The sequence below is a fragment of the Siphateles boraxobius genome, unplaced genomic scaffold, assembly GCF_051911475.1.
Source record: "Siphateles boraxobius isolate OS27281-9 unplaced genomic scaffold, OSU_SipBor_1 30, whole genome shotgun sequence".
Lineage (NCBI taxonomy): Eukaryota > Metazoa > Chordata > Actinopteri > Cypriniformes > Leuciscidae > Siphateles > Siphateles boraxobius.
In genome coordinates this window covers 16,075,950-16,100,050 of record NW_027508920.1, presented here as the reverse complement: position 1 = coordinate 16,100,050, position 24,101 = coordinate 16,075,950, and the positions used below count along the sequence as shown (strand labels likewise).

The following is a 24,101-nucleotide window of genomic DNA, read 5'->3' as shown; positions in this document are numbered from 1 at the left end:
CATATCTATTCTCCGACAACATATTAGCAGAGGTCGTTGTGGATATTCACATTTAAAAAAGTACCACAGAGACACTCCCCATCACCAGGATCAAGTATTTTTACCTTGCTGAAACTGACAAAACTGTCTTGTTTCCACTGATAGACTCGTATCTGCCCTCTTAGTGAACAAGTAGAGCGAAGGGTTATATGGTGCCAAACAATCTTTGGCTGATAAACGTTGACTAACGTTAAAAACAGGGGACTTTGACAGGCCCTGTACGGAAGGTTATATAACCAAATAGTATATACAAAGCAATTGTGAACATGCGATGACATATCTGTCATAAAAAAAAAGAAAAAATGCACTAGAAGCTTGGCCGGTAGTTGTAAGTCTGCATACAAAGTGAACAATCAATAAAGAGATATTTTGTCAATTATATAGCTATACCAACTCCAGGACTACAGGAAGAAAGGAGACATGGAGTAACTAAATGCCATAAAAACACACACACATTCACATACTGATTCATTCGCAACTCAAATCCATCATCTAAAGCACAGTATTTCATTTCATGCATCCAAGATTCCGCAAGGAAGACGTGCTTCCAGGAAGACAGCCATCATTAATTGCAGGGGATTCGCATGAACACGAGCCATGTGCACAACCGAGCACACACAATTGTTGAGCCTGCAAATGTCAGATCAAAACGCAGCTGAAAGTGAGAAAAGCAAGCAACGGGATAGTCACTGGAGAATGTTCAGAATGGTTGAATATTTCACGGCAGCAGGGTGCATGGGGCTAATACTTTCCTGCTGCTCGGCACATCACCACACAGGTGTGGTGACTTGCAGGGAAAACTAAACTGCGGGAGACTATTAACTGAAGGTGTTGTATTTAACACCTTCCTCCAGTGATGCGTGTCATTGAGAGGCAATTAAAGAAAAAAAACGCAATACAAAATCTCACAGGCCTCTTCGTACAAGGAACCGACTTAATCCACACAAACCAATATCATGCCATCTCATTAAACCTCAAACAAAACTACAAACAAACAAACGATATCTGTGACCCTCAATAAACACATCATATGGTTCAAAAATCACTGCTTTTCAATCGGGATTGTCCATGAAATGAAGAATTATTCATGCTGTGGTTGGTAAAACTATTACCTGCCTCGGTGAGGGTGACAAATATATTTATCTGTGTGGTCGGTCAGCCTTACGTTTTCTATTATATAGGAATTACATATTTTGCAATGACTGTGGTTAAGAAAAGTAGACCCTGGTGTCTGAACCCTTTGGTAAAAGGTCTTGGGCAAGAATGATACATATGTTTAGTTCTGCAATAATAATACAATTACAATAGTGGAACAATATGACATAGCACCATCTCCTATGATTTCTTAATACTTTTTAAGTTTTGAACCTTAAGGAATGCAGACAATGTTTTAGCATCTGATTAATTAAATTATGCAAATTTCACATCTCTAATAATTATTGTAATCAGGTTAAGCCTCATCACACCTTATCTTGATATTTCTCATTCTTTCACCACAAAAAGCCCAGCGAAAAAGCAGACACTGGAAAACATAAAAACATAAATAAATGTAGTCTCTTGGGGGGCAAGTAACTAAATGTGTTGCTGCTACTAACTTAACTACATTACTGCATACTGCAGCGACCGAGTTTATTAATGTGGATACTAATGTGCTAATGGCTAACAGCAGGAGAGAATGGGTATGCACGTCTGTTGGCCAATCCCACGCTGGAATCCCAGGCACGGCACTGTCATGGCACAGTTCTATTGCCCCAATGACTTCCGCATACTCCACACCCCTGACCCCTATTTCCCTGTTGGTCAGTACCGTCACAAATACGAAAAGCCTCCCAGCATCTCCATGGTGACTGGCCCTGGCTGAACAGATGGCCTCAGTGTGCTGAGCAGCAATTAAAGTGGGGGAGAGTGCAGAGTAGAGAGAGAGAGAGAGAGAGAGAGAGAGAGAGAGAGAGAGAGAGAGAGAGAGAGAGAGTCGAGAAAGTGGGTCAGGATCAAGGGGAGTGCGTCCGAGTCTATTCTGCTACACGTTCACAGTATAAACACATACACATATGCACTCATACGTACTCATAAACAGACTGACGTGTAAAGTCTGTGCACACATATACTCAAGCATCACTACATCCCTCATTCCCTGAGCCCTCCCTTCCCTGAACAAAAACAAATGCCTGATCCATCCGCCTCACATCACAGAGGCACAACCCACTGCGCAGGGCTTAAAACCTTTGGATCCTACTGAAGAAAAGCACTGAGAACTCATTCCCCCCCAAAATAGAGAGGATCTATCGATAACGTCCAAAGTCAGGAGCCCTAGTCAAGAGAATAAGCTACCAAATCCCAGCCAATTCGCTTAACCCTTTCCACTTCCTTCCCACCTCCTACATCTTAACTCTACTTGATTACTTCCCCAAGAGCAGCATCCTGGCACATTTTTTTCCTGCTTCCAGTGGTCATTACTTCACAAATAGTGGGGACATAATCTCCTACTTAACCCCATGGGCCTATATCGAGAAAAAGATTAATGACAGTGGAAAAAAAGGAACGAACATATATTTTCTTTAAACAGTTCATCTAGCCAGAAGTCCCTTGCTAGGAAGACATCTAAGAGTGAACTGCGGTCAACTCTGGACAGGGGAGTCATTAAGAGGAATAACACTCCCCTAGAACCCCTAGTACATCCTCAACAGATCAGGCATGTAAATCACCCCTCCCCCAATCAATTTTCCATTAATTAACAAAGGAAACGTTTAGCATTAAGCCATTTTACAGTACACCTCAGAACTTGCCAGCATGTATGGGTAACATCCAAGACCGTGGTGTTTCTTGCAGTAATAGGAACACTACAGGGCACTGTAAGGAGTTCCTTTTTTGCTTTATTTTCACCGTGAGATTTGAATTGCCCCCTCCTGAGTGTTAGACTCTTAGCTAAAAAACCAGAACAAATAACAGTTCGGTCCATCAACTGAGGGTAGACAAACAGCCCTCAGTGAGAGAGCAAATTAATTGTTTATATTTGGAGAGTGGTGAACAGTGGCAGCACCAATACTCTTCATGGCAGGGGAAACTTTACATCTAACTCTTCATAACCTCCACAGAGCCTGATGCAAGAATAGAAGTAGAAGCCACACTTCAGTAGGCATCACAGGGTGCTACATTGTCTCTGGCTATGTGCATGTTGTTGGGAGGTGGATTTAGCTTGTATGAGTAAATGCCCCTCCTTCTCCCTAGTCAGATATAACTCTTGGCACTGACTGAAGCACAACAAGGACTTGGCTCCCCACATAAACTGGCTCCACAGATTTGTGTGGCTCCCATACTGGCTGATGCCACAGCTAAACCAACCACACTACACCTCAAAAACGAGCCAGAGATTATTCTCCCATTCAGTTCTCCTGGCACAGAGGCTCTCAGAAGGTGCGAAGGGAGGGGTAAGGGTGGATCCACTGTGAGAATGAGGTGAAAGCGTTCTGGAGGAGGGAGGGTACTGTGTATTTGGCTTATCCTCAGGGAAAGGAACCATACCTGCCGGCTCTAGGATAGTCAATCCTCCATCTGTTTAGATACAAGCATGAATGTGGAGTTTCTGTCGTCACAAATTCTGAGTTTGTTTCACAATTTTTAGACAATGTTGCCTGCACCTGGAATCAGTGAATGGACAATCTTCACAGAGCAAAGGAGTTAAGTGTCTTGTTCATGCGCAAAAATGTGATGGTGCATGGTCTTTCTTGGGAGGAGACTGATGCAGCAAACCTTCTGGGTTACCAGCTATGGCTAACAGCCTTGACAACTAAATGCAACCAGATTTACCAGACATAGCACACCACTGATGCATGTAAACGTGCCATCATATTACACTGCACATATAACCCACACACATTCATGATGTTGATTACAAATTTTCGAAATAAACGCGAGTTAATGTGACTCTAGCATTAAGATGAATGCACTTTACTTTTATTTCGGGCGTTTAGCTACATCACACATTCACCTTGCAATAAAATGATCTACAAGATCAGATTTCATGGGTTTTAATGTTAATGCACACTACTGTCTGAGACACCAGGGGACATGGGCACTATTATTGTGAGAGAAAGGAACCACACCCTGTCACAGGTGGCACTCAGGTGATTTAATCACAGGTGAGGTGGCAGGTTTTATAATGCACTCGGAGACAAAGATCCCCCCTGGGCCAGGAGTAAGAACTGCCTAGGGCAGGTCAGGGTTAAATTACTGTGTTGGTGCAAAGATTGGTGCTGCGGAACATGTCTGCAGTCTATTCCAGGAGTGTGGCTATCATAATAATTCATTCTTTCTCTGTTTAAGTTCTTTTTGGAAATATAATTAGCTACCTAAGTAGGCAGCATTTTGAGGCATCAAACATGTATCATAATACTAAAAAGTATTTATTTTAGCCAATAATGCGTGTTATTTATTTGAATTCACATTAGACTAGCTTTTAGCTTTGCAAAATGCTAATGGAAAATTATATCCAAATCATATGTGTGAATCTGATCACCCTTCCATACAAATCAATAACTGTACGATATAAAAAGTAAAGTACCAAACAAGTATATCATCACCTTTCACTTCCACTGGGAAGGTAGCTTAGAAGGAAGCAAGGTATTTCACTTGGTTTTTTGTTTTTGTTTGTTTAGTTTTTATACAGAGCTACAATGGCACCTGTACTAAACCCCACACTTACAAAGAAAGGTGAAATGTAATGTGAACCCACTACCCACAGACACGTGAAACACAAAATGCTAGGATGGTGACGGATGTGTGGGTGCATTTGGGCCGAATTTTTCCCTCTTTAAATGAAGAAGTGACATAGAGCTGTGCAGCCATGCCTGAAACTGGCGAATCCATATCAGACTACATTAGGTAATCTGGCATCAGAGCCTGCCAGGCCAGCACAGGATCAATGCCAAAACAGCAAGCCATCTCTCGATTTATCCTTCACTATGCAACTCTGTCTATATCTCTACCTGTACAGCCAATGAGAACAATTTAAGTATGAATGGAAAGTTTACTCCATCTCAGAGCAACTAATGCAAAAAGACAGCCTTTCAATAAACGAGGATCTGGATCTTTGGTCATAGTGAATATAGAAAAGAAAATTCTCTCGCCTTCAAATTTTACATCTCAATAAGCAGGTAGTTTGGGATTTCAGAGGCGCTGGAGATAGCTGAAAAGGTATTGATCTTAGGTATGTCAATCTGAGTGCTCGCTTGAGTGAGTGTAGAGTCTTAGCAGCATGCAGTGTGAGCGGACGCACACTGTCAAGCAGGACAACTAAACCTGTTTTTTTTTTTTCTAAACCAGACCCATTCCCTCTCCCTTACCTACTACAACTATAGTGTTGCTTTGAAGCATGGCCTGCACACCTAACAAGTTGAAACGATTAGTCGTCTTTATCGGTAAAAAAAAATTGTTGACAAATATTTGTGTTGTCGAATAGTCCTTCAATCTCATATGACCTACTTGAAGGGCCTGCAATAACGCAGTTTGACCAGTGGGGTGCTGTATCCAATAAAGTAATGCAGCCGTCCCAGAACCAATCCAATAGAAGAAGACACAGCGCTAAGGAATGCAAATGAAGCCGAACCCGTTAAATGTGGGAGAGTTTAAAATGACTTTTTTTAAAAATGTGGTCATATGCAGGCCCACCAACTCTCACTCATTCAAACTAATTAATCGATTATCAAAATAATTGTTTGTTGTAGCCCTAGTCCACAGTCTAGAATATAAAACAACTACCTATAACTAGAAAGAACAAAATGCATCCTTTTTTGTTGTCTATGGTCATGCTCGATGTGTCTGTCTGCCTATCAGTGCAATTCATAACTTGAAACAAGTTAGTTTCAATACATGCAATTGCGACTTGAATATGCAACTTTAGATCTGCTTAGCAACCGCAGTCCTTGCCTTCTTTATCCAAACTTATATTTCAAGATAACACACACCCAAACATACACACTCACATATTCTTCCAATACAGAATCTGTAGATTTTCTATCCCCTTAGAGACAAAAAAAAGCAGGAAAACAGCAGCCATATTCATAGAATTCCTTCTCTCTATTCCCCTGACTGACGTTTTGCGCAGGCCAGTAATCGCCAGCGCATGTCTCTTTTAATGGAGGCACATCAGCCCAGCTGCCTGTAGTAAATTGACTTGTTCAGTCTGAGGGGCCGGTGTGTGTGCGTACAAGTGTGAGAATCTGATATATTTTATTTCAGAGGCATACACAGGATTTTAACGGAAGGCCTGGAATTATCCAATCGCTCAATCCCAGATCAGTGCTCTGACTAACCGCCCCACTTCTCTAGCGTGACACCATTACCCCTGCTGGATGCCTCTCGGCAGAGCCCTCACTGGTTTATCTCAAATAGAGCCTATGAAGTGGAAGACTTGATAAAGACTCAACATAAACCATTATATAGGCTTTTGATTGACAGCTATAAAGCTCTCCTACACTATAAATATATTTATTATAGGAAAGCACTGATACAATACTATATTATAATCATGAAAATTATATTAGAATACTTAATCATTTGGAGTATAATGATATAATGATAATACCTTGTTTTAACATCACAAGCTATGTTAAAAAATGGATTGCTTTTTAGTCCTTTTTAAACCTGGCATTGAAAGTGTATAATGTTAAAAAGTGATATAAAGCAAGGTATTACCTGCTTCCAATTGTGGCCTAATCAGACAGATATCATATTTAAAAACCACATACTCTGTTTTAGTATGTGCTATAGGCATATTTAACAAAATTATGTAAAAATTGGTTGCGATTTAAGTTAACATGAATTTTCAATAATATATGACCAATTGTTTGCTCTTAATGCTAGCAGCATGACTAAATAATTTAAGACATGAAAGAAAATGTTTTCTGAGAATATGATTTTATTTATTTTTTCATCCAGAAATTAACAATAGTGGATGCAGTAGCCTAGATTAGTCATTTATTAGCCATGGACGGCCCGGCACCCCATACTGTCAAAACTTGGGAAGTCCATGAGTTTGAGCAAAGTTCAGAAGTTCATGCCGAGAGAGAGAGATATGACAGCGACATACATAACAGAGATAGAAATGGAGGGATTATTTACACTGACCTCTGAGAGGATTTCATTTAAATGACGAATCCTAATGAGCTGATCCATGGATGACACACCCGGGATTGTGAACTATTCAGAACTGAATTGAGAATGTATTGATAATTCAAGTTTAATTCCTGAATTTGAAATAATTTGAATTGAGGTAGCAAACAAGGATGCTAAACTGATCATCTAATTAAAACCTGGAAATAATCAAAACTAAAAAAAATTAAATATTTCCGATTCTGCATGTTATGATAGTAATATGATTTGTAATATATAAAATGTATTTTAAAAAAAAGGTATTTTTTCACTAGTGGTCTCCTATATTATACCTATCTGGGAATAAATAGGCATAATTAGTCAGAATTAACTCATGAGCTCCGGACTAATGAAATTCCTCCATTGTGTCACTGTTAAAATTATAATTCATTGTTCTGTCAATCTAATGCATCATCCTGTGGCCTATTCAATTCAAATATTCCTACACACAATTTGAACGGGAGCCAATTCTTGAAATTCTGCAAGAAAAAGCAAAGAAAACAAGAGAAGCCAAGCGAGGGAGGAGGGGAAAGTACTGCAGTAATACAGCTGAAGTATCTCATACCCCTTTTCCACCAAGGCAGAGCTGGTGCTGGTTCGGAGCCAGAGCCTAGTTTCAATACGGTTCTTTGGTTTTCCACACGCAAAGCACCAGCTCCGAACCAGGAAAAGTGGTTCTTAAGTAGCACCAAATCATTGCTGGTCTAGAACAGAGCCAAGTAAGAACCACTTGCGTCAGGGGCTGGGGGCGGGGTTACCGTGACCAACAAGACGAATAGAAACTTGTGACCGCCATTTTTAAATAGCAGCTAGTCGAGCTAATAGCAGCTCGATTATAAATATCCGTCTATGTAAGTTACGGCGAGCTGCACAAACGCGTTGGACTCCGATGTATTTTGTAAACCCATGAGCATCCATAGTATTGCAACGTCCGTTATTGTTGATGGCTTGTTCGAGATGCATCGGAGCGGCGCGGACCGATCGGAGCTGCGGGAGTGTTTGGAGAACATACGACTCCTTGTGCTTTTAGATCGCTATCGCAGTGCTTTGATGTCATGCGGAGATCGATCTGCGAGAAGCCGATGCATCTCGAACAAGCCTGGCGTACTGTTTGGCGCTACCGCACTAGCGTTGCTGGGCAACATGAGACGTATACAGTGACGTAAGATCTGGCTCTGTTGTGGCTCTCTAGCCGGTGGAAAGGCAAATCGGTTCTTATTAAGCTCGTCAGTCGAACCCACTCTGAACCAGCTTTGGCTCTGGCTCTGAACCAGCACCCGGTTCTTGTTGGTGGAAAAGGGGTATCAGTGACTGGAAAACCAAGGGTGGGAGGATGGGTGGGCTTAACTATTTAATCTCTAAATCTAGATGAGAATCGCTAAATCAGATTAATACCAAATCAGAACAACACAAGCAAGATCATTTATTGATTTCCTTTTTCTTTCGGCTGATTCAGGCATTTGACTCGAAACAGAACAGGATTTTCAGGGGTTTGAAGCAGAAAATTGCACCTGTGCTTTGCAGATAAAACAAGAACTCCATTTGGACAGATGGGAGGGAGAGGTTTGTGTGATCAGGGACCTGGAAAACAAGTGTGTGTACCCGCGCCGCATGCATACGCACAGAGACGGTCACAGGTGCATGCAGACAAATGCTTTCTGGGTCGAGACATCATACACCCTCATCCTAAGGATGCTGAAGCTAAAAGTTCCCAGCGCAGTCACTTTCAGGTCAACCTGATGCTAAAAACCCACTCCCATTAACACACTTCACGCAGGCCTACCTAAAGACCCTCCACAAACAAAGAAAAAAAGAGGAGGAGGGAGAGCTTGCGCGTGCGCGCGCATGTGTGTGTTAATTTAGCACTTACTCTGTTTTTAGTGTTATTTGTGCAGTCAGCTGTGCATTGGAGAAACACTCTGCGCTTGTCACATCCACTCCATTATTTAGATCAGGAGCTCTCACTCATGTTTAATTCACCAGCGAGAGGCTACGCCGCATCCAGACACAGCGGCACAGCACAACCTAAATGTGCACTATAGACTCAGTGGCGGAATTCATGCGAATGTGACATATTAAGCATTTGCATTACAAAAGGAAAACATTTTAAGTAAAACCCTTTATGCATCACTAAGAAATGTAGGGATAATTCTGGGTAGACAAAAAGTCAGTGTTGTATATTTGCAAATGCAAAACATGCAAATCACATATTAATGCACGAGGCATGCAGATAGCAATTCCCCATCTGACAGGGCGGTCAGGATGAGCGGAGGATGCTGCAGACTAGGGCTGGGCGGTATGACGATATCATTATCACGGAATTACAGTAAGAAACTATCGCGGTATTTAAATATATAGCACTATTGACACTTCAGAGTGATGAAATGCATGAATGAAAATATAAAGAGCAGGGCGTGCTTGATGTTAGAGTTATAATTGCAATCTCCTGAAAAGGAACTCTGGACACTGCAAAAATCATGAATTCAGATCTCTTTCACGTCTTATTGTGCTTGAATGGTTGAATACACATTTAATTATGTCAAAATGCCCATTGTGTGGAGTATTCATGTAAACACAGTCAGTTATCTCTTGTGGAAGACATTTTATCCTTAAGATGTGTGTGACCATCATATGACAGTAAAAGACTTTTACGGGCTTTTCCCAAATCAAGATAAGTGACCTCGAAGTCCAGGTTAGCGGTAGCATAAGCCATCAGGCAAGTGTAATTTAAATAAACTCCTGATGTACTTACAAACTTTCCAATGCCTTTTTTTATGAGTACAGAACCTATTTGTACTACTGTAGAAGTTTGGTACCATTCCGGGCATTATTAGCGGGGTAATTTACAAGATACAACCTTGGATCCATTAGCGCGGTTTTTGTGATAAAAAAAAAAACTCTTGAATATGAAAAACCCATATACCAAAACCCAAGGTACAAACATTATTTGCGCTTGCATCAAAATCCCAACCGCGCACAACATTGGAGTTCCAACCAGTGTCTCAAATGCTGCTTTAGCAGTCTCCAGGGGTTGCTAGCAGTGGTCCACGAGGTAAATTCACCATAGTAGTGTTATTTGGCTGTCATTCTCACTGTTCTTTCTTAGCTCGGGGCAGCTTTCCACGCATCACCCCAGTACAAAATAGACCTCCAAGGGAATTGGATGGAGCTCTCATCTGCATGCTAATGTTTAACCAACCAACCCAAATGTCTGTATAATCACTTTCACAGCAGAACTCCATCCGGTGAGCATCCCCTGCCAAACGCTGTGCCATGCGTCACTGTCAGACAGTTACGACTTTTTCTCTCTAAGCAGGACAGACAAACAGACTGAAAGACATGCAATAAAAAACTTTTCCTGGCCTACATGTGACCTCTTGGGGTTAAGCAGCACTTATTGAGGTTTGGCTGATGAGTTCTACAGGTTTTTCGCCCATACAAGCTCCATGATCCTTTGGGGAACACCTGCTTCTGATCAACGTCCACTTTTATGACCCTGCTTCATCTGGCTTTTGGTTTTCAAAAGATCCCCTTCAAATAAAGCCAATTGTAAACAACTGAATACAGCTAACAATCAAGAAACGTGTTTTTTTGACTGAAGTATTTTACATTTTTATTCAATAAATATTACAAAACTGAAAAGGAGAGCAACTACTCGAAATAAAACCCCCCTGTAGTGAATACCAGAATGTCCACAGCAAGTCTTTCACACAGTAAGCACCAATAAGCAACAAGCCTCCTGGGTAAACAGAACCGAAGGTGTCTTAAAGCAAAATTATTCAAATTTTGCAGAATCAAGTTTGCATGGTGCCAAGTTATTACTTGGATTACATTTCAGAGCTAAAGACAAATTCACATTCAAAATAATTGCATTTCTGTGGTTGATGCTCATCCATCATTGGAAGTGTTCATTCCCCCAAAATGTTTAATCCAACTAAGATGGGGATTTCGAGTTGAGAAAATCACTTTAACCAGCCTGAAAGGCAATGATCTATATGAGTGAACAAACCACACAGACCTGTCCCAGCCTCCCGCATCCCCAGAACGCACAATACAGCAAAGACAATTAAAGAGCAATGAGAAAGGAAGTGAGGCAAGGGGGCCTGGCTTATAGATGAAATTATCATGATGCCACAACAAGCAACTGTGCTTCCGGGTTCATCAGACAAGCACCGTTTAGTGATCAATATAAGTACTTAATTAGACTTAATAAATGCTAAGTTAATTTAAACATTAAAAATAAAATGCAAATATGTATTTTAAGAACAATGCATGTTTTTATTTTTATTTTCTTTGCAAAGGCCCTAAATGTGATAATCATGTCCAGGGTCCATGAACAAAGTCATAATTTCGCCAAATCCTGGCCCTGATCTATCAATAATGACAGACATCTAGTTTATGAAAACAGGGTGAGCATCCTCACGCACAGCAATTATTGATAATTTCCAGCTCAATTTGAATGAAGCTCCAATTTATAACAGCTTTTTGTCATTGTACCTGAAGAGCCTGAAAGTGTCACCACCGACACTTTTCATGTATCCTCCCATAAAATCTCAACTTCGCGGCCATGTCCTCATTATAATGACGGACTGGTGGATAGTACCCATCAACGCAACTGTAACACAGCCAACTAATGTGACGCATTTTGAGTGAAGTGTTTTTTGTCTGACATTTGTGCATTGAGCGGATTGAGTATGCTGCTGCTGTTTTGGCACAGTCCATTTCATCTTAAGCACCGCTGTGGATGGTTCATGTTAATAGTTTTCTACGCTGTTAATTTCAAGAATGACTGGGCAGACCCCATAGATCAATTCTGCTTGATGATGAGGGCTACACGATAACCTCTCCTGCTCTCTTACCTGTAAATCTCACTTTACATTGTTTTACACTACAGTAATTAAAAGCTATTTTTACCCAGATAACAATAAAAATGGCTCAGTTCCAAAACCTAGTGAGCTACCTTGCTGTCTACATATGAAGCTGCTTTCTAAGGTGACACACATAAGACCGCTCTAAATAGTCAACTTATTTTCATCCTGAATTGTAGCAAAGTGTAAGGAGACTCAATTCACAATTGATTTCAACAGAGTTTGATGTTAATTAATTGCTAACAAGAGATGCACTGGTCGACCAGCCATAATTCGGAACCGAATGGTTGCGTTTTTTATGCGTTTAGGGCGAAAATCTGCCAGTTTTAAATTTTATTTCGGTCGATCTCTATTCTGGACTTGACAGTATTTCTTTGTTTCTCTTTTTCTTTCTATCAGTATAATGCCTGTTTATAAGTGCAGTGCAGCAAATGCATTATGGGATTGCTGTATTTTAGCTATAAAAAATAAAACAACAGCAACATAATTACATTTTGGAACAGGCTTCATGTTAGGAGCTCACCTATGACACCTTAAAATCGTGCCCATAAAGGTTTTGGAACAGAGCCAGTGTCTTTGCCAAGTCTGCAGCATTTGAATAGAGCAAACTGATGCATTTGATAACTAGATTTCAGTACAGGATTGTGAAAGAGAATGTTTAATACTGAACAAGGGCACTTTAAATTAAATACAAAAACACTTAGCATAAAGCATATGAAAACAAGTTCAGTGGAAATAGCACAATCCTTCTTTGAACAATAAATAAATAAATATATAAAACAGAACACAAACTAACATCTTAACTCATTTAAAATGCATGACTCCAGTTCAATGAATGTGCACACTGAAAGATGAAATCAATAAACAGAAACTGGCTTTTTAATGCAACGCATTGTTAAACACCGTCAAAGAAAAGCGGTTAAAAGTGTGAAACGGCATCAAAGCGTGACAGCAACTTCTAAAATCAGATCCCTTCACCAAAGCGGTTTCAGTTCATGCTTATGTAATATATTCTGGTGTGAATTGAAAATGGTTTAAAATGGTATGGGACTCATGTCAAGGCGAGTAACCAACGCAAAAGTAATGAACACTTTATTTGGAAATAAAACAGATTTTCAACCGATTTGGAAATACAATTGAGGAGTGTTAACCATCTGTCTGACTTTACCCCAGTTTCTCATGGGTGGAGTGGAACAAGTGATGGTTTTACACCCACACACACTTGTTTGCCAGCTAAACCATCTATTGTGGGGGTCACAACAGCTTGTATATCACTTAGACCTTCAAAGAAGGCTGACATTAATAGGCTCACCTTTTGACCTCAAAGTGAATGACAAAATTCCTGTCATTGCACATAAAGAAAAGAGTAAAGCCATTTGAAGCGAAAGGGAGGCAAGCTTTCGCAGCAAACAACGTATATTTCCCCCTCGCTGAACTCTTTTGAGCATTTGTAATCTTTCTAGTGCACATCCGTGAAAGACCCTGGGCGATCTGATATTGCTCCTCGTAGTAATTTAGAGAGTGTTGGCAAAACTCACAAATTAAAAACGCCACTCAAACATGGCTTTCACAGTCAATGGGATAATCAAAACACGCAAAGGGGGGAATATCACAAGATGTTCTTCTTCTCTCTCTTGATTGAACCACTTCAAAGACGATTCCTCCAGCCAGGAAAATAATCCTGATCTTTTACATGAACCACAGGATCATCTCTACACAAATCAGGCAAGACTTTGTGATCAAAGAGCAGTACGCACAGAATCAGCTGTCGTTCTCTGCTAAAAGAGGACTCATGGGTAACAAGGCCAACTGGGTATTTGTTCCATTCTGTGACATTCTGGTTAGTAAAATATTAAGCTGACCTAAAAATCAGAATTCAGCATCAGCATAAGAAAAATCGGACCCTATTAATTTTTCGCTTTATGCATAGTTTGTCTAATTGTCAACATTTCATCTGCACACATTATTTCAAAGAAAAGAAAAATAAAGAAAGAAATTACTTTACTTTTTGACTGATATCACGAATCATTCTTATTTTTGAATAAAAACTAACTAAAACACTAGAAAAAAAAATGATGACTGAATCAGTTATTCAACATTTCAGCACTCCAACTGATTGATGTGTTGAAACTTGCCATTTGTAGTTGTATCAATCATACAATGAATTTCAGTGGGTTGGGGGGATAGTGACATCTATATTTTACATATTTTATAAACTGTAGCACTTTATTTTACAGTCCTGTTCCTCATGTACATAAGATGTACTTATTATACTAATTACAATAACTGTATGATAACTAGGTACTAACTTTGAACCTACTCCCTAAACCCAAAATGTACACCTGTAGTTACCTTATATTACCCAGTTCTTTTTAGGCAGGTACGTACACACAAGTACGCATAGTGTTAAATAAAGTGCAACCCAAATTTCATTGATAAAGCACCTTTCATATTGTTCATGCGGTAGCTGAAAGTGCTAAAGAAACAGGTGAAAAAGCATTTTGGGCATGCAGCCATTTTTTACCCCAGATTAACTCGACTGATTCCGACACGTACACGCAAACCACTTTCCTAGGTAGTTCACCTTGAAACAGCCCTCTTAGTAAAATTGATGTTTGTGGTGGACTCAAATAATTAAGGTATAGATTAGAGCTCCTCCATGAAATACTCCTTAAATCGAGCAAAACTATGATGAATGCTTTTTTTTTCCGAAGCTTTAAAAAGTTTTCCATTCCGTTTAATGGGAAAAAAGTATTGCTAAAAAAGGTATCACAAGGAGGAAATGACGATTTACGGGTCAGTGATGATGTGCCGAACACTGGAGGTTAGGAGAAATTATCCATCTAGCATCTGTTTTACTCTATAGGGAGAGCTATAAGTCATGTAATCACTATCAAACAGCACAGCCCATTCCTTTACTCTTCTTTCATCCTTTGCATTGCTGAATTAATTTTAGCCACAAAGAAGAGTTATACATCCGTTGTGATTTTATATGAACAAGGAGAATTAACAGCACAGATATGTTGTATCACAGCCCAACATGTGTTGTTGAAATTCACTGTACACGCTTTATGACAGAATGCAGGAATTTGATGTGTTCCTTGAGGAAAACCATACAAGCAAAAATGGAAGAGCTCTATGAATGAACTAAAAGGGATAGTTCATTCAAAATTGATCATTCTGTCATCATTTACTTGCCCTCATGTCATTCCAAACCTGTATAAAATCAGTCAATTTTGACTTTCTGATCATTCTGCAGAACACAAAGAATTTTTTTGAAGAATGTTGGTATCCAAACACGGTTGACCACTGACAATTTCACAAAAAGAAAGAAATGCATAAAAACCTGTGAGGTTAAGAAAGCATTAATCTATTGATTCATCTAGCCTAGCGTCGAGCCATTTCAGACATTATCAATAGATCAGAACACAGAGAGATTCAGGCACCATTACAACCAACAGCCTGCAAATTGCCCTATTAATAGATTAGCCTGGCGGGTTCCAACTTGGCAAAAAAAGGGGGCGTGAATCTCAGGGCAGATAACATTATAAATTACGACACTTCAGCCCATGCTTTTCAATGGGAGAGCCTTGGGCGTCAAATAACAGCAAGCAGAACCGCATCCATATAATTCATTATGCTTCATTATTTTACTCAGCTTCACAGAACGGCTAAGCATTCAGCGGTACATGTAGCTGCACGTGAAGTAACCGGCTCTGACATGAACATGTTCACGTAGATTTGATTTATGCTGAGTGAATGCTTGCCCCCCCCTTCCAGCTGTTAATTGCATGGCAAGTGTCTACTAAACACAGAACAGAGGTGAACAAAGAGGGATGTGTTTGCCATGACATGGTTGTGTATATCATTAGATTTCCAAGGTGTCTTGTCAACAGAGCATGCATGGGTTTGTTTTCTCAAGGATCTTGTCTAAACGGATCTTTGCGACTTTATGCTCTCATAACCTCTCCCACCATTTGTATTATGTCTTATGACTTTGAAGTCTTAAATTATACCCTGGAAAAAAATTAATAGTTCTATGCATATCATTACTGTCAAGAAAGTTAAATATTTTGCTCCATTATGTTACCAGTCCTTGCTAATGGTGAGAAACGCAAGCCAATTAATTCCTTTGTCATCCCTTACCCACAGGAACAAATGCTCAAAATGCTGACTCTTATTACAGTGTGCCACCGTCGACAATTTTACTTCTAGTTCCTGCATCATCTTGCCACAGGAATCATTTGGTTTTATTACCTCACATGACACAAAAAAAAAAGTCTACAGGAACTGAATCTAGAAGCAGCCTTACAGGCACACAAACATTTGGTCACCGTAGGATTCAAACAAGACTGTTCCGTTTCTGGAGTCACGCCAAAAGCAACATGTTCAAGCTATTTGAGCCAAGATATTTGCAACTGTACAAGGTGTCATATATTACATGAAACTTAGCGATAAAATCAACTCCTTATGGTAAGATCTAGGCATTCTTTGAGTATTGCAAAACTATTACTGAAGCATTATATGACTACAAAGAGCAGCAGAATATTCTTGAAATATTACTTTTTGGATGTTTTAATCAAGGATGCAGGGATGTCTTCATCACTTAAGAGTGTAAAAGTGAGATGATAAAGGGAAGAATCACCCAATGAAAGGAGGTGCAAGGGTTATTATCACATAAGCCTTTCACTCAGTTGACCCTGAACAGCTGTTTTGACTGGCTTAGCTTCTTCTACAGAGCCACTAGGGGCAGGCCGGAAAAGCGCTCTAAGACCAACCAATATATCAGACAGTTTGTTTACAACATTAGAGGTCAGCAGTGCAGTATTGATTGGAAAATATACTCTCAAGAGCAGTTTATTAAAAGACACCTAATGCTGGGCCAATAGTAGTACTGTCAGAATCTCTGGGGAAGGCAAATGAATTGAATACTCTTGCTGATAAGGGAAAGGGATGCTTTTAAAGGGAAACTGTATGTTTGAATTAAAGGTTATTATGTCATTCAGTGTGATCTATTATTTTTACAGGAAGGAAGTTCAGGTACAGAGGATGAACGAGGGAGGGCGGCTTCTATGATCTTCACAGAGGGGTGACACCCATATATCACTCACAGACAAAGCAAGTGCGTTAACCTGACAGTCAAAGGAAAGTTAACTAATTCCAACTCATACTTGACTAGAACAAAAACCGTTGCACCTTAGAGCATTATGAAGCATATTAATTGCAAAAATAAGGAGGGGGGGGGGGGGGCTATAAACACGACTGAACTATAAATTATGTCGTGACTAGCCTACTCAATTTTTAAAAAGTTCACTTGCAATTTATGCTTTTTTAAAGTGTACTTCATGGATCAATGATGACAAATAAGGACACCTGAGAGGAAGTCAAAATTGTTTGATACAAATGATGTTTTACACCCAGGAAAATATTAATATTAGAAAACAACTGTTTTTTATAACAAAAAAAGAATGAAACAGATTATTTTTACAGTTACACCAAGAGGTGCGTATAATCATCATTAAATTGTAATGTGAATGATTCATCGCTGGTTACTTGATCCGTCTCCATCCATGCCACTCATTTGACATCTGGCGTCAAACGATATTGTCGAACAAAGACTAATAAATAAATTATCACTTGCATATGTAAACATGACTATCCTTTATCTCTTAAACTAATTTGAAAACTAAAATCTTTTGTTGCCTTACAAGGTAATATAAATATTACCCGCAGCTCTTTAATAACTCACAATAAACAAGCAGAACACTAGCGCAGCATCACTATCGCCATCTGCCTGTCTCTCGTCTTTTCATGCGTTTAGTTCGAGTCCATTTATCTTATGGCAACACTCTATCATCCGAGAGGTTTAGTCTAACTTTAAACAGTTATGAACCGCATAGTATTTTAAAGCTGCCGGATGGCGGTCTCACTAAATGGCAATAGCGCATATTTGACTGACAAACATCCTTCAGTCGAGCTCATGGACTTACCTGGAGCGTTTAACGCGACCAACAGGACAATCCAAAAAGTCGCCAACATTGCCATCGCGCCTCACGCCTTGAGCCAAATATCCGATCTGATATTGCGATCTGCAAAGAGCGGTCCGTTGATTCATGCAACTTCAACACAATCCACTTCTGTCCACCCCTTCACTATACGACAGAAAGTCAACTGTTAGTAAAACTGCATTCAATTAAGAGTTTAGCACAGCCAGGAATCTAGATCACATCCAAAGCCCGTGTAAGATGCTGATCGAATCTGATTCTGCAGATGAAAAGTCCGCTCGACGAGGCGGATAAGAAGCAGACAAGTTCAGGGATCCCGCATCCCAAGCGTTGAATCCAGTGCGGCTGCTCAACCCCCTCAAACAGAAGCGCAATAACAGTGAACCCTGAATAACGGGGCGTTTAATGCATCCGTTCCGTTTGCTCCACAATACAAGTATGTATAACAAGATTCTGTACTTTGTTTTGCGCCGTAGAAACCAGAATATGTCCTATACGTCCCAACGGTCCCGGTCTGTTCCCTCAGTTTGGGAGTCTGAGGATTATCAGATTATTTTTGTTGGGTGCTGAAGATGTTTCAACGGACCAGAAATCCGTTCCGAACAATTTTTGTTTCCAGAGAAAACGGACTGATTCTCCAGAATATGGCAACAATTCCGTGGTTTGGCGCACTTCAGGCACTGCTGCCACAACCTGATCTGTTCTAGTGGAGCTGATACAAACGCGAGGAGAGATCCGAATCAGGGTGACGTCAGAAAAGGGCGTGGCTTACACTTTAGTGTAGGAGGATTTAGTTCATTGTTGCCATGTCCGCTTATAATAAGTGCTGTTCTTGCTTATGGTGGTCTACAGTTTTTGTGGGTCTTATTTCCAGATTACAATCACATTTTGGGGGGTTTGCTAGTGCATAGAGATACTCATCTACTATTTAAGCCACACTCTACATAACATCTTTATTAATCAGTTAGTCTGTTTTCCATGTTTTCCCATATTTAGGGGCGACAAACTGACAGCAACTTGCAGAGATAAAGTAATTTACTGGACATCAGTTATTTTCAGTGAGACTTGTCGATTTCCAGTGGTGCGAGTGAAGGGACCATGTTCCCTTTTTCACATTTCCAGGATTCTCAGAAGCAGAAGTCACCATAGTTGGGTAATCTTCATTTTTGCATTCCCATTTGATCCAATGACAAAAGATAAAATCCGATATATAGCCTTTTTATGAGTTTCCAAAAGAGGAATAAATAATGAGACATGATACATGATACCAGCTGCACTTTCTTGCTCTCTCATCTCTCCGACAGTGAAATGGACTCTTCTCCCCTCACTCATTAATTTAATTTGCTCCAGATGAATATGGTTGGTTACAGGACTTGAATTCCGTCATTATTGCACGTAATTTTACTCATTCTCACAGATTTTGTGCTCACACCTAAAGTGAGCGCGCATGCTTATTGTATAAACAGTCAAATAAACACAAAATACTGTCAAAATGTCGCTCTTGGTGAATATTCATGTACATTCAATTTTGTTTTAAGTGAAATGTAACAATAGTATAATTGATCTGTCTGTCAGGTCTTAAAGTGACAGCACCCTCGGCTATGCCTGCTGCCAAATTATGAGATAATATTAAAAACATCTATATGCAGTTTTTACCCATGTTATCGATGTCAAAATTATGGCCAGTGAAAATGCTATGTGGCTACATTGGAATTAAATAGGTTAAATATGAACAAAAAAAGTTAATGTCAAACCCTTTAACTATATATTAACAGATGTTAACCGTGGAAATGCGCCATCACAGTCTGTCAAAAAGATCGAACAAGTGATGCAACGAGTAAGAGCACAAAATGATGCACGTATTGTATTTTCTCAGGCTAAGTTGACCGTTTTCCCGTGTGATATCTGGCAACACTGATTTAGTCACCATTGCGCAAAGTTAACTCTGAGGGGAGGATTAAATTCACAGAAACGATAGAAAATATTTGCTTACAGAGATCTTCTACACGATAACCCGGAAGATATCAACGTGTTATTATCATATGTGAGATAATAGATGTCGGGAACAACTTATTTCACCCCCAAATGACTATTTTGTGTCTACAACCAGCTAGTTTCATTAACAAGCCAACACTCAAGACTTTGAGGGAATTTGCGGTCATAACGCTGTGGTTTGCAGTCAGAGCTTTGCTTCACTCGATGCAGCCATTAATATGACTCTATCATGATTTATTAACAGTTGTAGGCTACCTGTTTCCATTTCATAAATTGATTTCAGGTAGGACAGTCTGTGTGACAGAATGTGAGGTGATTGAGTGGGAGCAGTAGAATACTTCCCTCTGCTGGTCACCTTCTTATGACTCAGTGAGTTCCTCCGGGTAAACCATGGGGAATTAGACAGCAGTGTGGAGTTTACCGTTACTGAAATCATGTCTTTACAGACTCTCGGCATCAATTTACTTCACGTGAGGGCAAATTACTTTGAAATGTATCAGCATCACGAAAACAAGCAACCTGGTATGAAAAAGACCCATACAAATGCCTTTTCTTACAAAACAACAACAACAACAACAACCATAAAGGCCTGTTGCATTCAGCTGTTTATTGATTATGAAGGTAAGAGAATAACTTAACCTTTAAAGGGGCATAATTATATCAGTACTTTATTTATTTGTCTATTTATGTAATCATTTCCCAGCATTACTAAATAACAACTATTTAATGTCTTTATTTAAAATATATTAACATGTAAAATATATTATCATATACCTCAAGGTCAGCTGGCCTTATCATAGCCAAGAATCAAGATATTTAGTCAATGCCAGAGTTTTTGTATCAATAGTATTTGAATGGATCCTCTCTCCCAATATTTTACCAGATTTTTTACCCACTCACTCACTGTCCCTTTCTGTATCCCCCAAGATACAAAAATCATTGAAGTCTTTATTTTGTTCTGATCTGATGTATTGTAACATACGCACTGATAAAACACTAAATTTGGAGCATTTGAATAGGGAGATGCAGGGCAAGGCAGAAACATGTGAGAAAAAGAGAAACAAACTAAACAGATGAATAATAACACAATATGTGTGGTTTGCACTGAAAGTGAGGAAATTTGACAGAAAGATTTACAATGTATAATGCCAATGTCCCCAAAAAAGAGGACTTTACCCTGGAAGCACCCAAAATCTCTTATAGAAAGCAGACACTGAAATCTATCCAAACCCCAAAGGGGCTGGCAAATAAATGACCAAAATCTTGGTTGCCTCCATCAAGTTCCAAATAAAAAGAGAAAATAATCAAATGAAGCACAGGTGCATTTTATTTGTAAAATATTTAATATATTGGAACATTTAAAATATATCCAAACCATGGGGCTGGCAAATAAATGACTAAAATGGTGGTTGCCTCCATCTAGGTCCAAGAGAAAATAAAATCCATCTGTTTCATTTGATTATTTGTAAAATATTTAATTTAATGGATCATCCAAAATCCATCTAAAACCACATAGGGGCTGGCAAATAAATGACCAAAATCGTGATTGCCTCCAAGTTCCAAATAAAAAGAGAAAGTAATCAAATTAAACGGGTGCATTTTATTTATAAAGTTTAATTTATCGGATCATCCAAAAATTTGCATTATAATATGCATATATGTGTTAGTCAGAAATGACCCAGATAGACTCTAGTTTATAAAGATAGTTCTGACACCAAATTATGAGTGAATATTCTCTTCACATTTGAAGCCATTGTAAAATAACCAATATACACGTGTGGCTGCACATGCCTTGACTTCTAAATGAATGCAGCAAGTGGTGACACTATAAGCAACAATCTTTATTGTTGTCCTTGCGTCTGAAACCTTTCAATAACAAGTTCTCTGTCATCTTATCCTGTTTGGGACACATCGAGCTCTGTATGTTTGCACTATTCATTGTTTCTTTGTCACTATCATGTGTAAATAATGTAAAGCAGTCTTGCACACTGATAGCTGCATGCACGAATATATCTACAGCAGTATAAATGATGCAGCAAGATATCTACCGGCTGACACAATTCTACCATCGCACAGTATATATTAATGCACCACCCAGCCCTACTGCAACATTGTCACAATAATCTTGATATGAAAAAGTGCTAGTAACAGATGCAGTTTATGTGATGAATGGATGCAAATTCTTTAAAAAAGTGCGTAAAATATGGTGGCAATTTTGAACTTTGTGATTAATTTAAATGCACGCACAAGATACAGTTTCCCATGCGCCGTGGGTGGGAGTTTTTCTCAACAATTTACAAATTGGGATGACTGATTTTATTCATAAAAACATTCATTCTGAAGTGTTGATGGAACAACAGTGTTTAGTTTGTAGGATCTGGTGTTTGACGCATAGAGGTGTTTTGACTCATAGAGGAACATGTGGAGCCTCCAAAACAGAAAGCTCAATCTTCATGCTCTGTTGTCTATATAAATGACCAGGGACACAGGGAAAAAAAGGAAGAAAGGGACATTCATCTGCATTGAATATGAGCCATACATTCCTTGCATTGCACCATTCGCTCACATTAACAAATGACCTATGAAACCCACACATGACCTAAAAGTTTACCCTTTGCATGAGAGTTCAACCCTTTACTGTTTGTTTCTACAATAAACAAACACTCCTTTCTCCTCCCATTGTCTCTGCCACAAATACAAATGTGAAAGTTTACACACACAGAAACATGCAGTTTGGCCAACCATTGTGGAGGTTCATGAGGTTGTATGTACACACATCTCTAACTATCACACCCATGGGAGACAAAAACGATCACAAATACACAATATTTATTACGGTTTGTTCCACCCCAATATCAACAAACACAGCTGAGCATGGAAAGATTGTCAGCAGCAGAATGGGATCATATGCACATTTGAGTCTCTTAAACGACTTAGTGCTTACTGAACGGGCCACCTTGTCAATACTGTGTGTGTCAGAATTACAGAAGCTTTACACGCAGATGAACCTAATTTAAAAGATTTCAACACTAAGGACCACGCTATTAGATATTACTTAACTCATGACTGATTTAATGATTATTGAGAAAGGCTGCAACCAAATATGCATACTTCCACATGAATTCAGATTATTCATAAAACAGTGGGCAATAAGACAGTGTGTTCACCAAAGTGTTTTTTCCCTAAGGCCAGCATTTTCCCCCTTAATTGTTGCACTGGGAGCACCAAAAATAAAATAATCAGCAGCGTGAGAAGGACCAGTGTGTCTTTTCCATGCTGAGCGCTGAGTGCTTGTCTTTTTTTTTTTTTTTGAAGGGTTGCAGAGTTTAAATGTTCTACTCTGGGTAAAATGTAAGCGCTGACTCACTTTTTACCCAACAGTCCAATCACAGTAGAGGAGGGGCGGGACAAATATCACACTGACAAACCATCACTCAGCATAATCTCATGAACCCACATAGACTGACAGGTCTCTTCATCCAAAACAAGGACCAGAAAAAGAACCTTACATTGTGTCAACGTTTTTATATTCAGAGCTATGCATGTTCAGAAGAACAATTGCTGTTTTCAGCTTTCTAAAAATGCTTTCGTGGACACACGGCCTAAATCCTTGAATACTTAGCACTTCTGGCGAGATTCGGAGGCATGCATCCAATGAACACTTTATCCCATGAGGCCACTGGAGAGAATTTGTGAATTGCCATGAACTGACACAACTGATGCTGCAGGTCACATGACAATCCCAACATGGAAAAAATAGTATGTCCAGATTACATTCATACACACATGTATGCTATACAGAACTTTTAAAAAAGGTCAAGGACGATGTTAAAAAGCAATAGCTACTCAAAGTATGCAATTTGAGATTTTGAAAAAAAATCTTGCCTTCGGTGGACTAGAACAATTACCAATTCAAGATACATTTATATTTAGAATGCAATGATAATGTTTCATCCAACAAGCAACCTAAAAGCACTGCGAGCATAATGCTGCAGACTTCGCACGCAGCGCTTTGAATCATTTTGATGTCCCAAGAGCAGAATGA

The 24,101-nt window shown here is 39.4% G+C and overlaps 1 protein-coding gene across 6 annotated transcripts in view; it reads right to left on the bottom strand.

Moving 5' to 3' along the window:
• nectin1b (nectin cell adhesion molecule 1b) overlaps positions 1 to 18,824 on the bottom strand; it is a 276,075-nt gene extending 257,251 nt beyond the window's left edge. For 5 of the 6 annotated variants that reach the window (XM_077248393.1, XM_077248395.1, XM_077248397.1 and 2 more), the window contains exon 1: positions 18,047 to 18,769. In XM_077248393.1, the coding sequence (XP_077104508.1) occupies positions 18,047 to 18,101 (55 nt within the window). In that variant the 5' untranslated portion in view covers positions 18,102 to 18,769. Of the gene's footprint in view, positions 1 to 18,046 lie in introns of all 6 variants that reach the window. The other variant, XM_077248394.1, reaches the window with a different exon arrangement.
• Positions 18,825 to 24,101: the final 5,277 nt, after the last annotated feature.